We start from the raw sequence: 16,987 nt of genomic DNA, 5'->3' as shown, positions 1-16,987 counted from the left end.
TAGCATGAATTTTCATGACTTTGTGTGTTAATTTACCCAGTTGGGTTTTTGACTGTCTGAAATGGTAGCTATGGCTGTTTTGGTTGTGCTTAAGAAAGGAAAGTAAATAGTGAAATGCATGCTGTGTGTCCAAAGACATTTTATAATGTTCTTGATTCTTGATATGTCGCTTCATAAGGTTATGGTCAGGTAGAAAAACTACTGCTTGTAAATACTACTGCTTGTAAATATTGCATGAAAGCAAAATGTATCATAATGATAATATTTTCATATCAAAATTTTGTAACCACAAGTAGAAAATATTTTGGGGGAAATTAGAAAAACCTTACAGCGAAATGTCTGTCTGCTGTTTTGATTTGAATAAAGGCTGATTGATTTGCTGATTCTGCATGTGTCTTTCTTGTATGTAAGCGAGCATATAAAAAACAGCATATTTCACTCCCTCTTCCTCCCCATGAAAACAATGGACTGATCTAAATCAGAAATGGACTATCCCAGGGTAGATTTGAATATGTTAAGACCAACTTATATTCAACACTTTCACAATGCAAAAATATGTAGATACATAAAAGATTGCTTATATAATCCATGCATTATAGAAAAGATACAGAGACTCATGACCAGCCCCAACAGATTGTACCGGGATATCCTTAAATTAGTAATGGTTTTATTAAGAACACAACTTCATATCACTCAGTCGCAGCCCAAAGGCTGAATTGATGTTGGGATATTACACCGATAAAAATAACGATCAATATATTAAAACAAAGGAACCTTAGATGTAGGAATGTTTGTATGTAGCCAGAAGGGAGGGAGACATGAAGGGTGTGCTCAATGCTCGAGTTAAGTCCAAAGAGATGGTCTATAGTTCTGAGGTTACTTTTGAGCTTGAGCTGCTTAATATTCAAATAAACTGATACAGAGATTTAGAGGGGTGCTGCCCTGGCTATATTATTACTTATAACACAACAGTCATGAAGTGACCGTTATTCCATATTCACATGTACCAGGCAGCGTCCAGGGTGGTAACACTCATCTAATGCACAGCCTGAGTAGATATCCATCTGGCACCTCGAGTCACCCCTATTTTTCGACCTTTCCGAAAGACGAATGCAGCTCCAACCAAGATGCTATTCCCCGGATTATAACCGGGGTGTCCCATTTACCAACTAATTGGAACCAATAGGGCGTTCAGTCTCTGCGACATCCGCAGTATTGACATAGGTATAGAGGCTATTTCATTATATACAATATATATCATGTAACGTTATATATGTAGTTTTTATGTATATGTACTTAATAGAATATTGTTAACGTTATAGCTAAGTGTAAGAGTAGTGTGCTCACGGTCTATGAGTAGAGTAACGTTAGAGTTTATATAATAAGAGTCTTCGGTCAGGTAGGATTGCATCCAGTTTAATAGACTGCTCCTTTTCACCTATGTCAAAAATCCATTGTAATGTCTTGTCTTTAATTGACAGCTGCCCTGGGCTAGCCCTTTGTTGGCGTGCTGAAGAAGTAGTGAAAGTGATCGGTGAATCCAGTGGCTAAATATGACTTTCTCCTTTCTCACCTGAGACAAAGTAAAGCGAGTCCATCTTGAGAAGAGTCGGAGAGGGGATCAGGAAAGCCAGCAGCAAACAGAGTGACAATCCCGGCACTCTCCAAGCAGAGGTCGGTTGTCCTGGCGACTCGGACACACAGACCTGTACATCACACAACCTCTCTCCTTCCGCCTCTCAGGGGCGCTTTTCGCGGAAACGGGGTACAATTTGTCTCTCCACCCTGCCATAGGAGGAAAGACTCTCTTAATCATACTATTATCAAGTGGACTAAAAAAAGGAAAGGCAGTAAATAAAAAGTAAAGTTAAATTTTCTACCAAATAGTAATAAACAGAATACTCAATAAAATTGAAGATGATTTTGCATCTAGACGTGTTTAAAATGCATTATTTTAGATGATAAAATGTAGAAAACGGGTTCGTATTTGTTTCATTCTTTCCTCCTGCTAATTATGTCGGGTCAGAGGTCATCCCGACTTCCGCATTTTGGGTGTGTGTCGCGTCGGACGGTAACGTAACGTAACTCTGACTCACGGCTGTAAAAGGTCGCGGTTTGTCGCCCTTTCTCGGCACTCAGGCATTTTTACCGACAGAGGTCAGACCAGCGGTTCTTGGCGTCCCCCCGACATGTTGTTTAGCGCGGCGGTGTGAGGATCTGATCGCCTTTTCCTGCCGTACTGTTGGGGTAAACTCGCGGCGACAGAGCCGTGCTTCCGAGAGAGTTTCCGGTGGTGCAACTCCTGTTTCCTTTGTTGTGGTGCGACTCTGTCAGGTGAGTTCACCGGCCTGGACAAGGTGTAAAACTGCACGTGAGAACCTGCCTCTAGTCACTCTATACGCTTCATCTGTACCAAATAGAGAAGATTTTACCCCCCTCCCCCTAGGACACTTGTCAGTGTATACATCAGATATGCAGTCTTCCCAGAACGTTTGAAGATGAGTTTACCTGAAAAAGGAGGTTTTATAGTTATACTCGCCTGAACAAGGTGTAAAACTGTTAACAGTTAAACTGCATGTGAGTATATACTTCTAGTCACTCTATACGCTTCATCTGTTCCAAAGAGAGAAGATTTGACCCCCTCTAGCTAAGACACTTATTATTATATTGTGTAACGTTAACGTTATATGTACTGATCAGATATATGTCTTCCTAGAACGTTTGAAGATTAATTTAATGTTGCAACAATATTTCGACATTCTGACTCCGTGATAACCGTCGTGTAGTTTCTTCGTGATCAACACAAAACTGCCCAAACGTCATGAGGATGATATCAGGGTCCCTACAGTTTTTGACAGCATGTTCTAACTAGTGAAATGATTCTATTCTAAGACTATAGTACTTATTGTTACAGTAGTATTATATCATACTCATAATTGTACCCGGAGATGTTGAAGCAGGAAGAAGCACAGACAACGTGCCTCCAGGACAGTCTGCATGTATGCAGGGCTCGAAATAGTGGGTGCATGTGCACCTGTGTGCACCCAAAATTGGAGCTGTGCACCTAATTTTTGACTGTGGGTGCACCAGTGCACCTAGATATTTTTGTAGGCTTTTGGGTTAGGTTACTATTGTACACTAGTACACAGAAAATGCTCTTGAAATGTAAGTATCATAAAAAGTACTATAACCTTTTGTTGGACTTTATTTGATGCATTATTATTACTTGTTTGAAATTTTGAAGTTAGCTATAGAATTGCAGATAATCATTGTAGTTGTTAAGGGTGTTACATGTAAATTTTGTAATTTTGTTTTGCTGACAATCAATTCATTTCATGTGGTGCACCTAAAAATTCTTTCTGTGCACCTCATTTTTTTTGGTTGGGTGCACCAGTGCACCTATTCCCAAAAATCAATTTCGAGCCCTGTGTATGTCATTAGTCCTCCAATACAGTTAAGAATCCTCAAGGACTTGGTAGTTGGATAATTTTCCCTGGTACTCTTACATACACGTATGTTACGTCCCCACGGCACTGAACGCATGAGGCGAGTAGTACAGTCTCCTGGCTCCCGGGTATTGAACCCGGGCCACCAGAGCACCGTCCCAACGCACTAACCACTAGGCTAAAAGGTCCGGACAGTTAGACTGGTCAGTAAGTGGCGCTTGAACCACAGTCTGCTACAGTGCGGCCGGTAACGCAAGCCGGTAAGCCGGTAACGCGATCTTAAGGTTGGACACCCAGCTCAAACATGTTTTAAGGGATTGCATTCGTCATTTCGGATGGTGACCTAAAGCCAGTGGCCCAGTGCATGAGGGAGCTTCAGGCATACGCGCCAAGCGTCAAACCTCTGCACGTAAAAGAACCCAACACACTTATGAAGAAGAGTACGGTGACCCGGTATGCTTGGCTACAAACACGAGCAGTAGTGAAGACACATTGAACTGCTTCTCACTACTTGAAAAAGCATCATGCTTCACCTCGATAGAGGATGACTGCTTAACCTTCATCTCACAGAAGATCTATCCTCATTACAATGCGGGTAGAATTTAGAATTTATCATCAATTAGCTGAAATTGATGAAGCCACAAACTGGCTAGGTGGTCTTCTGGTTAGGCCTTAGGGTTGTTGAAAATTGGAATCTAAGGGTTCTCGGTTTGAATCCCTAGCAGGCCCCAATGTTGTTCCCTTGGGAAAGGCACTTCACACCTGTTTGCTCACTCTACTCAGGTGAAAATGAGTACCTAGCTTCAGATAGGACGCTAAATGTAGGTCCTGTGTTTGAGGAGGGCCACACCTCAAGCACGTAAAAGAACCCACCACACTTTTCAAAAAGAGTGTGGGTCCTTCCCGATGTGAGTGGATCAAATAAACCTGTCCGGATATGTAGCAGTCCTGTCTACTAATGCTCTCTTGTACCTACTGTACAAAACTGGTGTGTTACTGTTAGACTTATAGCAGTTTACAGGCAACAAAAGAACAAACAAAAATTACAGAAGGTGTGCGACGTACAATGTGTAGGAAATTTATAGCATTTTGATTAGCAGAAAATTGATAATCATGCCCTCTAACGACCAGAAGGCTGATCACCCCTGACGCCAGGCCACGTGCCCAGCCGGTAGTTCGTCAGGCGTGTGTGAAACATGGACTGTGTTTGGCTAATCAGGCGGGATAATTACACCACAACACACAATGGAACGTGTTGTAGCGAGGGCCAAGGACGTAATACAAATAACTTAAATGTATTTCATAATACATTAGAATATTTAGGTACAATGTACTATACATACATGTTTGTAATGTATTTCCTCTTCATATTCACCAAATGACAGAATATGTAATTTTCTGTAAGTGTATGTTCACGAAAGCAAAGAAAATGAAGAAAAAGCAGCACATTGACAAATGAAATAAAAGTCTCTAAACTACCGTAGCTGCTTATTGAATGCAGCCACAGGGCAGGAATTTTCTCCCTGGAATGTGACAAATTCTGAGACAAATATTCAAGTCAAGTACTTCTACGATAATTATTCATGTTCTAAATACTGCATGCTCTATCTGTCACATAACTTATTAGCAAGTAACAATTTCATACGTTTCCTTGAAAAAACATTTTGTTCTGAAAGTAGCTGAATCATAACCCCACTTCTAGAGGGAGGCAATAAATATAAGGTTTGTGATTAGGTCTTGCTGTCATTCTACTTTTCTTGTGCACCCGGAATTCTTCACGTGCACCTGAATTTTTAGGATTCAAAAAAATGAATTTTTCAGCCCTTCATTATGTGTGTGCAAGTTTCAGTGGTTCTCATGTAGTGTGTTGAGTGTGTTCATTGTTGTAACAGTTCGCCACAAGTGAAGGAAGTTAAGTTCTGCAGTTGTAAAACATGTTACATAAGCACGTGTGCCAGATCAGGTTACACACATGTATCAGATCGAGTTACTTCCTCATGGCGTTACAGCCGGCCACAGGGAGCAGGAAATAGAAGGGTTTATTTTGTCCTTACAGGACAGACTAACTCAAGCAGGACGTGATGATGAACTTTAAATAATGTATTCAGAACATAATCTGCATATATACGGTATATATCCTGGAATGTAATCCAATCACAGGGCTCGAAATTCCTCTTTGGAAATGTGCACTGGTGTACCCAACCCAAAAAATTAGGTAGACAGAAAGTCTTTGGGGTGCAACACATGAAATGAATTGAATGTCAGCAAAACATAATAATTTTTACAGAGGCATAGTTTAATGCTCTTAAGAATTACAATCTGTAATTCTATAGCTAACAAAATTTCAAACAAGCAATATATCAAATAAAATGCAACAAAAGGTTGATATTGCAATATAATATTGCTAAATTCCCGATATTTACATTTCAAGGGTATTTTCTGTATACTAGTGTATGGTAGTACCTTTATCCTATAGCCTAAAAGGTGCACCTGGTTGCACTGTACATGTGTGCACCAGCTGGTATAAGATTTTCCCTGTATCCCTAGTCTAGAACCCAGGCACCATGTTGCAGCTGGTATAAGATGTCCATTCCTCTCTGTGAATAGAAAAAGTTCACTGACTGTCCCTTGTCTAGAACCCAGGCACTATTTACAGCTGGTGAAAGGTTTTCCTCTGTTGATTTGTTTCTATCCTAAAACCCAGGCAGCATGTTGCAGCTGGTATAAGATGCTTCTCTCCCTCCTTAGCCTAGAACCCAGGCACTACAATGTATATGTGTAGCTGGTTAAACTTAAAGGTTTTCCTCTGTTGATTTGTTTCCAGCCTAGTAGAACCCAGGCAGCATGTTGCAGCTGGTATAAGATGCTTCTCTCTCTCCCTAGCCTAGAACCCTGCAGGCAGCATGTTTCAGCTGGTATAAGATGCTTCTCTCTCTCCCTAGCCTAGAACCCTGCAGGCAGCATGTTGCAGCTGGTATAAGATGCTTCTCTCTCTCCCTAGCCTAGAACCCTGCAGGCAGCATGTTGCAGCTGGTATAAGATGCTTCTCTCTCTCCCTAGCCTAGAACGCAGGCACCATGTTGCAGCTGGTATAAGATGCTTCTCTCTCTCCCTAGCCTAGAACGCAGGCACCATGTTGCAGCTGGTATAAGATGCTTCTCTCTTTTATAGTCTAGAACACAGGTGCCATGCTGCAGCTGGTATAAGATGCTTCTCTCTCTCCCTAGCCTAGAACGCAGGCGCCATGTTGCAGCTGGTATAAGATGTTTCTCTCTCTCCCTAGCCTAGAACGCAGGCGCCATGCTGCAGCAGATCCTGAAGACGATGTACGTGGACCCTGAGATCCTGTCGGAGCTGTCAGAGGAGCAGAAGCAGCTGCTGTTCTTTAAGATGCGGGAGGAGCAGGTGCGCAGGTATAAGGAGTGGGAGCAGAAGGAGGACAAGAAGCCCAAGAAACCTCCCAAACCAGGTGGGTGGTCTACAAGGTGTTCTGAACCGGTTCTGAAGTTTAAACCAGGTGACCGTGTGTTCTACAAGGTGTTCTGAACTGTAGTTTAAACCATGTTGGTGAAGGGTTAGAGTGTTGTTTATCTATTTATTAATTTGTTTCTTTGCTTGTTTGTTTGTTTATGACAGGGAAGAGAAGGATCCAGTTCCTGAAGGGCGCAGACGGCGAGCCGTGGACGTGGGTGATGGGCGAGGGCCGCGGGGATGCGACGATCGAAGAGATCATGGACCGGGAGGACCAGCTGAGAGCGCAGCGGCTGGCCGAGAAGGAGGCGGAGGAGCTGAAGTCAGTTTTGGAGTCTTTTTCCTGGAAAATAAGTGTTAAACCCTTTTCCTGGAAAATTAGTGTTAAGCCCTTTTCCTGGAAAATAAGTGTTAAACCCTTTTCCTGGAAAATTAGTGTTAATCCCTTTTCCTGGAAAATAAATGTTAAACCCTTTTCCTGGAAAATTAGTGTTAGACCCTTTTCCTGGAAAATAAATGTTAAACCCTTTTTCTGGAAAATCAGTGTTAAAACCTTTTCCTGGAAAATTAGTGTTAAACCCTTTTCCTGGAAAATTAGTGTTAAACCCTTTTCCTGGAAAGTTATTCTTATTTCTTCTTTTCCTGGAGTTTCCTTGTCTTGACAATGGTGGTGGGTAATTGTCATCATCATAAGATTTTCTCACAATTCTAGTCACAGGACGAAGAACAATATTTCCTTATTGTCTTGACAATGGAAGAGGGTAAATGTCTTCATCCTAAGATTTCCTCCCGATGCCTCCCAGGAGGAGGAACGAGGAGGTGCTCCGAGCCAAGCTGCAGACAGAGAAGGAGAAGCTGGAGCGGGAGAAGCGGGAGCTGGCGGAGGCGGCGCGGCGGAGGGAGGAGGAGGCGGCATACGCCAGCCGGAAGGAGGCCAAGATGGCCGCCGAGCGGGCGCGCAAGGCGTGGGCCGAGCAGGAGAGACAAGCCAAGGAGCTCGAGAAGAAGAAGGAGGCAGAACTCAAGGTCGGTACCCCCACGTCTCCGCTGGAATGGTCTAGTCCAGATGGATGGATCCTTTTTTTCCTGGCAAATTCGTCTAAGATCCTTTTCCTTGAACATTAGAATGGACCAAAGATGAACAGGGGGTTTTCAGGCTATTTTATAGATTCATTAAAGTTTGCTTGGAAGAAGTAGCTAATGATTCAGAACTAAAGAAATGAGCAGAAAACTTCACTGATTTTTCTATAATTGGAGATGATCAATAGAATTATTCTGACACCTTCAGAGATCTAACCACCCCCCTGCTTACAAGTGGAATCATCTGCATTTAGTATCATGAATGCCTGAATGCAAACAGTCCATTACAAAAGGAGGGGTGTAAAAAGTTGATGCTCGCTTTAAAAGCATGACCTGCAAATGCTGAAATCATTGAGCAAATTAAGCGCCTAAAGTGCCTGATGTGGAATATGCTCACACACACCCCTGCCAGTAAGTGGCATCGCCCACATTTCTGATCACGAATGCTGGAATACGACCAGGCCACTCTAGAAATAGGGGTCTTAAAAAAGCTGCTGCTTGTTGGTTTGGATTGTTGGTTTGGCAGAAAGAGCGGTTCTCACAGACTGTTGTAATTCCATAGCTTGCTGCCAGAGGGCGCAACCACAGGTGAAAAAGGTTGCTCTGTCGCTGGACTATTTTTTTCCGCCCCCACACTGAACTGGACCAGTCTTTTCGCTGTCCAGACTGGACCGCTCTTTCCGCCAACCCACTTCTTGTTTAAAAAAATCCTGACTTGCGACTGCTGAAATGAGAACCAAATGAAGAAACCCTGGCGTACGTTGTACCATGCTGTTGTAGGTTATTAAACAGTTTTCTGGTCTCGTTTTTGGTTTTAGTGCAACAATTGTCAGGAGCCGGTATCACAGGTGAGACTCACGACTTCTAGCTGTTCTAAGTCTCCACCAGACCAATAACTACGCTGGCTGAAATTTGTAGAATTCAGCCAAACAGGGAGAACAATTTTCCAGGGGAGTCCGGCCACCATGATTATTATACAGGGCCTGTGCAGTTACATGAACAGTACAAGGGTAAATGTTGCCCTTGTACAAGGGTAAATGTTAACCTAAGGCTTGTACAAGGGTAAATGTTACCCTAAGGCTTGTACAAGGGTAAATGTTAACCTAAGGCTTGTACAAGGGTAAATGTTACCCTAAGGCTTGTACAAGGGTAAATGTTAACCTAAGGCTTGTACAAGGGTAAATGTTACCCTAAGGCTTGTACAAGGGTAAATGTTAACCTAAGGCTTGTACAAGGGTGAATGTTACCCTAAGGCTTGTACAAGGGTAAATGTTAACCTAAGGCTTGTACAAGGGTAAATGTTAACCTAAGGCTTGTACAAGGGTAAATGTTACCCTTGTACAAGGATAAATATGTTAACCCTACCGTGGACTGACTCTCCTGGCCAGTTGTTTACCCCATTTTGCTCAGTTCTGCTCTGCATGACCCCGTAGGAAGGTCTGGTGGAGGCTAAGCTGTGCCTGTGGCGTTAACGTTGCTTCTGTGTCGGACCCGCTGCATGGTCTTGTTCAATGTCAGGGTCAGAGAGCTTTTGTTACGAGGTTGCACTCGGGACAGCCAGGGCGAAAATGGAGGTTGTCCCTGGGTGTTGCTTGCTGCGTTAGCGTACTGTAAATCTTGAAAATTTAGCGGTGGTTTTATTTTTGTGTTTTTTTGCGAATTCATCAACACCCAGAATGCATGTGCGTTTCCAATATATTACTAAACTGTACTACAGAATTGTTTCAATTGCAAAATTAATAGAAAACATGTCAAAACCTCATTTTTCCTCCTACCCTAAAATAGAACCACAGCACAAGTAAATGCATTAACAGTATGTAAATAAGATGGCTTCTGCACTAGATATGTTCTGATCACGTTTCAGACTGATTATAAAACATGGGGCCAAAACAAATTCAAACAGTTTGCTTACAGTAGGCCAATCCTGACTGTCCATCACAATTAGCAGTTCAACGAATGATAGAATGGCAATGAGCAGTTCGACCAATGATATCATGGCAATTAGCAGTTCTGCCAATGATATCATGGCAATAAGCGGTTCGACCAATGATAGCATGGCAATGAGCAGTTCAACCAATGATAGCATGGCAATGAGCAGTTAGCAGTTCGACCAATGGTAGCATGGCAATGAGCAGTTCAGCCAATGATATCGTGGCAATTAGTGGTTCGACCAATGATAGCATGGCAATTAGCAGTTCCACCTATGAGACTTAGTACCTGCATGTCAGTCAAACTTTTGCATTTATGTTTTAATTTTTTATTTCTATGGAGGTTGTCAGTTTGGGATCTGTCTATGAAGTGGCTGAGTAACCTGAGTGGCAACAATCTAGAAAGATTGATCATAGAGGCATGACAATCGCAATCACAATGTCTTTAAGTGTATGAAACGTTGTTGACTTTCTTCCTGTTTTTTGTGCAGAGAAAAGAGCAGATGGAGAGACGGCGGAGTTTTGAGGAGGTTCACAAGAAGGCGGAGAAACGTGCCAAGGAGCTGTACATGAGTCTTAAGGAGGCGCGAGAAACTGCCATCAAGGAGGCGGAGCAGGAGCAGGCACACAAGGACACCGAGTGGAGGCAGCAATGTGAGTTAGGGGGGGCAGCAATGTGAGTTAGGGGGGGGGGGGGCAATGTGAGTTAGGGGGGGCAGCAATGTGAGTTAGGGGGGGTAGCAATGTGAGTTAGGGGGGGCAATGTGAGTTGGGGGGTGGGGGAGGTGGGTATTCAGCAATGTGAGTTGGGGGGGCAATGTGAGAGACAGACTGAATGAATGAGTGAATGAGTGACTGAAAGAATATACACATGCATGTATTATGTAATACTCTTTGTATTGCAGTACTAAAGCAGATGGCTGAGTGAAAGAGTGAGTGAGTGAGAGGGAAAGTGACCAAACGAACGAATTAGAATGTTTGTGTCTCTCTCTCTATCCAATTTAACTTCTTTTATTCCCAGTCATATGTGGTTGGACGTGCTTGCACATGGATGGGGAAGCCCCAGGACTCCTCATCAAGTGCAAGAGTTTTTACGGCTGGATGCCCTTCCTAAGGCCAACCCAAACCCTACTGTTGGGCTTAGGACATGGGAAATACGTGTTAAGTGCCTTTCCCAAGGGCGCAACGTCTGGGTATATGTCCGGACATGTTTGGGTGCACCTCGGGGGATTGAACCTGGGTGTTTCAGTACAAAAGCAGGAGGCTGAAAACAGGAATGAGTGAATGAATGAATGAATGAATGAATGAACGAACGAATGAATGAACGAATGAATGAACGAACATGTTTGTGTTTCAGTACAAAAGCAGAAGGAGGCTGATAAGAGGAGAAGCATGCTGGCGAGAAATGCTCGTGAGGAGTTTCGTCGGTCGGTCCACACGGCGATGGCCGACAACAAGAAGCAGACGGTGTACGACGTGGCCACGCAGTTACGGAAACAGTCACTAGGGGGCGCCGCACCAGGATCAAGTAGTAGCAAGTGAGTTATTCAGACATGATCTTGGACTGTGACAAAATGAAAATAGCACAGAGTGTCCGAAAATAATTCCATCAGGTTGGTAATTCTCACCTGCTGACGTTTCGATGTCTGTCAGACACCTTCAGAGTTTCTGACTGGCTACTTATAGCGGTGAGAAGCAGTACTCCAGTCAGAAGCTCTCAAGAAGGTGTCTGACAGACACCGAAACGTCAGCAGGTGAGAATTACCGGTTGTGAAAAAAGAACCTCTAACATCCTAGCACAGAGTGTCTTTAAGTTAGCACTTGGTTATATGAATGGGCGCTGTGTTGGCGTAATGGTTTGAGTGTTTAGCCTATAACCAAAGGTCCTGGGTTTGAATCCTTCCTCAAGAAGGCGAGGTCTTCATGTGTGTGTGTTTGTTAGTTTGTTAACATCGTATCTCGAGAAGTTGTGGGTGAATCTTTATGATATTTTCTTTTTCATTCTATTTTTTTAAAATGTTGGGTTGTTGGTAGGCGTTGGCTGGATGAAGAAATGTCATTACTCCCGGAAGTAATGTTCATTTCTTATCCAATTGTAATGCAGAGCTTGATTTATCTACAAATGTCAAACGCCTTGTTTATCTATCTATCAACATTGCACCCTGCTAACAGTGGAGAGAGAGTCAGCCCGTCGAGTAGCAGGTAACACTTCTGGTCGTCTGGTTTTACACACGGAGAAACTTTACAAGAATTCTGAAGAAGTTTGTAACAATAGAAGCTGAATCGCAGTACTATTGGAATTGAAAGCTTCTTGGCAGCCAAGAGTTTCTTGTGTGGGTTGAAAGCTGCAAAGCGAATATAATAAATGAAAAGCAAATTTTTGTCCTGTGCTGCTTCACTGTACTACATGTAGGTAAAAATGAGAAGGACTTGGATGTTGATTTCATGTTTCAAGTGAGTTATTCATTTCTGGTCTTAACTTCTCCATTCACAGGACGTCGTCGCCAACGCAAGCGACCCTCCCGGCGCGACCGAGCTCACGGCAGGAGGTCATCCGCTGGTTTCAGGACTTCGAGCAGCCGCGCCAGGCGGGCATGGACGCCCGGACGCACCAGGTCGCTGCCTGGTTCCACGGTGAGTAGTCTAGAAATACAGGCTTTACGGACATGTCACGGTTCAAGGTATGTGCCAGGCAGCCATGGACGCACAAGGTTTGATAGCTATTGGACTGTTAGCCAGCAGGGTGCCACGGTGTCTTCTGGACGCCCGACACTAAGAAAAATTTAAAACTTTTCTCTGCAGGCATCATCTCGCGGCAGGAGGCGGAGTCCCTACTGGAAGGTCGGCCGATCGGCAGTTTCCTGGTGCGCGTGAGCGAGCGCGTCTGGGGCTACACGATATCCTACCGCGCAGATGGGCGCTGCAAGCACTTCCTCATCGACACCTCCGACAACACCTACCAGTTCTTCGGCACCAACCAGCTCTCGCACACCTCGCTATGGGACCTCGTCAGCTTCCACATGGTGGGTCGGTCTGTCTGTGTGTGTGTGTGTGTGTTTGGTTTCTTTGTGCGTGTGTTTGTTTGATACCAATCATAGTTAACTGTAGAGTATATATGGTTGTTTGATGGATTGAGTCCAATGCAAATTGAGGAAACATCATGGATGGAGTCCCGTTTTCCCCTCTGCGTCTCCAGAAGGAGCCGATCTCGAGTACGGGCGGGGAGGTTCTGAAGACGCCGTGCGGGCAGAGCAGGCAGCCGCCGGACTACCGGGACCTCCTGGGGGAGTCTCAGAACTCCTCCTGGTTATAACAACGTCTTAAACACGTCTTAAGGAAAGTAACAACGTCTTCTCGGTAAGAAAGCCGCCTGACCTGATGGGAGTCTCAGAACCCCTAACGGTTGTAACATTTAATTTGTCTTAAAAACATCCCAACAACATCGTCACAGAACTGCTCCTGGTTATAGCAATGTCTTAAAAAGTCTTTAGTTAAGTTACAAAGTCTTCTCACTAAGGAAGCCGTCTGAGACGTTTCTCATTTAGGGACCGCAGAACTCTTCCTCGTCATCATGTCTCCTCCTTCAGGGCCTGAGATGAAAACCTGCGACCTGCTGAAACTCTCAGGATGGCAGGAAACATTGGATTGTGCAGACTTGAAACATTTGACTTGTTATAAGTATGAATCATGAATACAATGTTAATTTGCTAAACAACTAAGTCTGCAGGGAAAAGAGTAAAATGCCATCCTGCAATAATAAGCCACATGTAGTTACAAGGTAGCTTCAAATTCTGAAAAAACACCCAGAAAACAGCAAAACCTGCCATCGGAGATTACAAACAGCACTGGCTAAGGAATGTATCAAACAATGGACAGTGGTGAAAATGTGTCATGTAGACATCTAATTTGTGGCCAAAATGTGTCATTAGTTACCATAGAAGACATGCCATGGTTGCCATGGTTACTAATGCAGAAGACATGCCATCGTTGCCATGGTTACTAATGCAGAAGACACACCATGGTTGCCATGGTTACTAATGCAGAAGACACGCCATCGTTGCCATGGTTACTAATGCAGAAGACATGCCATCGTTGCCATGGTTGCTAATGCAGAAGACATGCCATGGTTGCCATGGTTACTAATGCAGAAGACATGCCATCGTTGCCATGGTTACTAATGCAGAAGACATGCCATGGTTGCCATGGTTACTAATGCAGAAGACACGCCATGGTTACTAAGTGCAGAAGATAATTTCTAGTAATCTCAGACGAAAAGACTTGGGCCAATGTTACAGAAAGTTAGTGGAATATTTGATTTAGTTCTGTTGGAATGGAATAGGAAATTTCTTTTGAATGTGATACTATTAGATATAACAGCAATATTTAAGATATCACTATCGGAATGTGAATGAAGGCAATGCGTTATTGCCATAAAGGAGCAGCAATATCAATTATGCAATTATAGATCAGATATCATCTATGTTTGAATGTATGTTTTTGATAACACAATTATGTATAATCAAAAATATTGTTATAGGTTTACTAATGAAGCTACTGGCAGATTATTTAGTCATTAAAAGAAATTTGACAGCAATATTTGACATGTAACAGAGAAGTGTATAATACATGTAACAGCAGTAGAATCATGCAGACGTAATGTTAGATTGTTGTACAACTTGTGTATAGCAACTACTCAAGAGGCTCAGCTAGTAAGAGTGGTCACTATAGACAGGTGGTCACTATAGACAGGTTAGACAGGTGGTCACTATAGACAGGTTAGACAGGTGGTCACTATAGACAGGTTAGACAGTTGGTCACTGTAGACAGGCGGTCACCATAGACAGATGGTCAGTATAGACAGGTGGTCACTATAGACAGGTGGTCACTATAGACAGGTGGTCACTATTGACAGGTTAGACAGGTGGTCACTATAGACAGGTTAGACAGGTGGTCACTATAGACAGGTTAGACAGTTGGTCACTATAGACAGGTGGTCACTATAGACAGGTGGTCACTGTAGACTGGCGGTCACTGTAAACAAGTGGTCACTTTAGACAGGTTTGACTGTATACATTGTATAATCATCAAAATGACTTTCTAACAAGGTAGATTTTGTAGAATGTCATGTTTCCTAAATTGCACTTTGAAGTGACCACAGTTCATTCCGAACTTCTCAATCTATAGCCGCTCATGTAGCGTTCTAAGGAAGGAAAATATCAGTAGAAAGCAGATATAGACTTATTAGTAGTTGATGTTTATATGTCATATATAGATACATTGTATGATAGAATATTTACAAAGTAGGATAACGCTACATACATGTACTATTCAGTGAAACTTGCCCAAGTACTTTCTCTACTTAGTACTTATAACAAGTGTGCTGCTTTTTATTGCCATTTATAATCAGAGTGAACGTTATGGAATCATTATAGTACATCATACCACCCAGCGGTGCCCCCTATTGGTGAGGAAGGGTACTGCACGCAAGTGACCCAACGCTGTCACTATAAGTACAATCAACTATGACTTTTTGACTTCGGTGCAGCATATTAGCACACTCACACTTGTGGTAGTTTGAATGTTCTTCTATCCAGGAAATTCTTTGTGCCTTTGGTAACATTTATTGGAAGTTGATTTATAACAAATACAAACATGTAAAACAATTATATTTTGTTGAGTAGAAATTGATAGTAACATAATATGCAATCTCACTCTCAAACTTGTATAAAATTGTTATCAGTATGGTGATATGTGTATGTACTGTTTTGTATTATCAACTTTGTATAATTTGTATCATATTCATCTGCATACAGTGAGGCATACACTGTACATTACTTGCTGTATATATAAATTTTGTACTACCATCAAGTTTTCAACAAGTAGCACTGAGGTCAAACCGATTCCCTTTAATTGGTTCCCCAATAAACAAGAAATGATCCTGAACTGAAAGATCAACATGAAAACATGCTGAGGGAAGTCTGTGTCTTGGTTCACAGTTTCAGGGGGTGAATACAGACAGACACAAGTTTTCTTCCTAGCCTTCTTTTTCATTTTTAGCCAGGATTTTGCATGAAACGTCCAAGAAAATTAATTGGTGTAGTCAGCTAGCCCAGATATGAAGCAGAATTCACAGTTAAGCCAGGTTAAGGGCATGGATGTGCAGTACCGATTTCTTTGGTGTCCGAAGCAGTAGGCAGTACATGAAGGACCCCTAGCTGTGCATGGTGCTATGGCACCGGACTTGCCAAACTATACTAATTAGTATACATACAATGTATGTAAATGTACATTTTTTCTGTATACAATATGAATATAGGTAATTTGCTGTAGTGCAAGTCAATGAAAAATATGTTATGCAATTCTTCCAGTGAGTGATTTTTTTTCTAATTGATGTTTTAGTGCTGATTTACTATTGTCAACATGGGCTAATGCCCTCAAATGCTGGGAGGCTGTGGCGAAACTCACCCTCCCAGCATTTGAGAACCTTACCCTATGTTGAGAAATCGCGAGTCAAAAATAAGAAAATAAACAAAGGCGTTCCAAGTCTGCAACGGAGGCTGCCCTACCATGTTTGTCTACGTGGATTTCCAACTCGGATGTCACTGTCTAAATCAGGATGAAGTAATCTGCAAAGCTAGAATTTTACTTTAAGTAGTGCTGCCTCTGTTATAATGTTGGCTCAAAGTCTAGTGGCTCTTGCCTTTTGTTGTGCATGTTTACTGGTACATTTGCTTTTTGTTCAGTTAAAAATTTACATGTTTTAGCTACATGTTCAGTCAGTGTCTGTAAAACGTGGACGTTTGTCGTGTTTGTATTCTTCTGCTGCTTATCAGAGAACCACTGAAAAAATAAAGCAATCAAAGACTTCAAAGAAGCCAAAGTTAATGTTGCTTTTTCTTCAGTGTACTACATACATGTATGATTCTTGTTTCTTTCACTGTAACTTTACGTTCTGTTCTCACGGTTTCTGTGAACTTATCATCACCGTGAAAAAAACCCTGTTGTAATTATTTATGATTCCTTCACACATCCGTTCTGTAAATCACTTGGTACCACCGTGAA

At 42.6% G+C, this 16,987-nt stretch overlaps 1 protein-coding gene and 1 long non-coding RNA gene across 9 annotated transcripts; both read left to right on the top strand.

Annotated features, from left to right (window-relative positions):
- The first annotated feature begins 2,044 nt into the window (after positions 1-2,044).
- Positions 2,045-14,338, top strand: LOC136448884 (SH2 domain-containing protein 4B-like). Of its 3 annotated transcripts, none has more exons than XM_066448581.1 (10): positions 2,045-2,334; positions 6,735-6,915; positions 7,083-7,239; positions 7,721-7,943; positions 8,816-8,845; positions 10,417-10,579; positions 11,283-11,463; positions 12,420-12,559; positions 12,728-12,948; positions 13,122-14,338. In XM_066448581.1, exons 2-10 carry the CDS (start codon positions 6,747-6,749, stop codon positions 13,236-13,238), a joined length of 1,401 nt encoding a protein of 466 aa, XP_066304678.1. In that variant the 5' UTR covers positions 2,045-2,334; positions 6,735-6,746; the 3' UTR covers positions 13,239-14,338. The 3 variants fall into 3 exon arrangements, with proteins under 3 accessions (XP_066304678.1, XP_066304677.1, XP_066304679.1); XM_066448580.1 differs by having other exon boundaries at positions 6,730-6,915; XM_066448582.1 differs by lacking the exon at positions 8,816-8,845 and having other exon boundaries at positions 2,046-2,334; positions 6,730-6,915.
- Positions 14,339-14,357: 19 nt separating this feature from the next.
- Positions 14,358-16,810, top strand: LOC136448883 (uncharacterized). Of its 6 annotated transcripts, none has more exons than XR_010757936.1 (3): positions 14,358-14,657; positions 14,701-14,726; positions 14,787-16,810. It is a non-coding gene; the product is annotated as an uncharacterized lncRNA (long non-coding RNA). The 6 variants fall into 6 exon arrangements; XR_010757935.1 differs by having other exon boundaries at positions 14,770-16,810; XR_010757940.1 differs by lacking the exon at positions 14,701-14,726 and having other exon boundaries at positions 14,358-14,674; positions 14,804-16,810.
- Positions 16,811-16,987: the final 177 nt, after the last annotated feature.

Source organism: Branchiostoma lanceolatum, chromosome 14, assembly GCF_035083965.1.
Source record: "Branchiostoma lanceolatum isolate klBraLanc5 chromosome 14, klBraLanc5.hap2, whole genome shotgun sequence".
NCBI classification, from domain to species: Eukaryota; Metazoa; Chordata; class Leptocardii; order Amphioxiformes; family Branchiostomatidae; genus Branchiostoma; species Branchiostoma lanceolatum.
This window is presented reverse-complemented; position numbering and strand designations above follow the sequence as displayed.

What these genes read in the sequence shown, in the direction of transcription:
- LOC136448884 (XM_066448581.1), top strand. Translation starts at nt 6,747, where the DNA reads ATGCTGCAGCAGATCCTGAAGACGATGTACGTGGACCCTGAGATCCTG. An exon ending in AAGGAGGCGGAGGAGCTGAA is followed by an intron (nt 7,240 to 7,720) that starts GTCAGTTTTGGA and finishes GATGCCTCCCAG; the next exon opens with GAGGAGGAACGAGGAGGTGC. An exon ending in CCAGGATCAAGTAGTAGCAA is followed by an intron (nt 11,464 to 12,419) that starts GTGAGTTATTCA and finishes CTCCATTCACAG; the next exon opens with GACGTCGTCGCCAACGCAAG.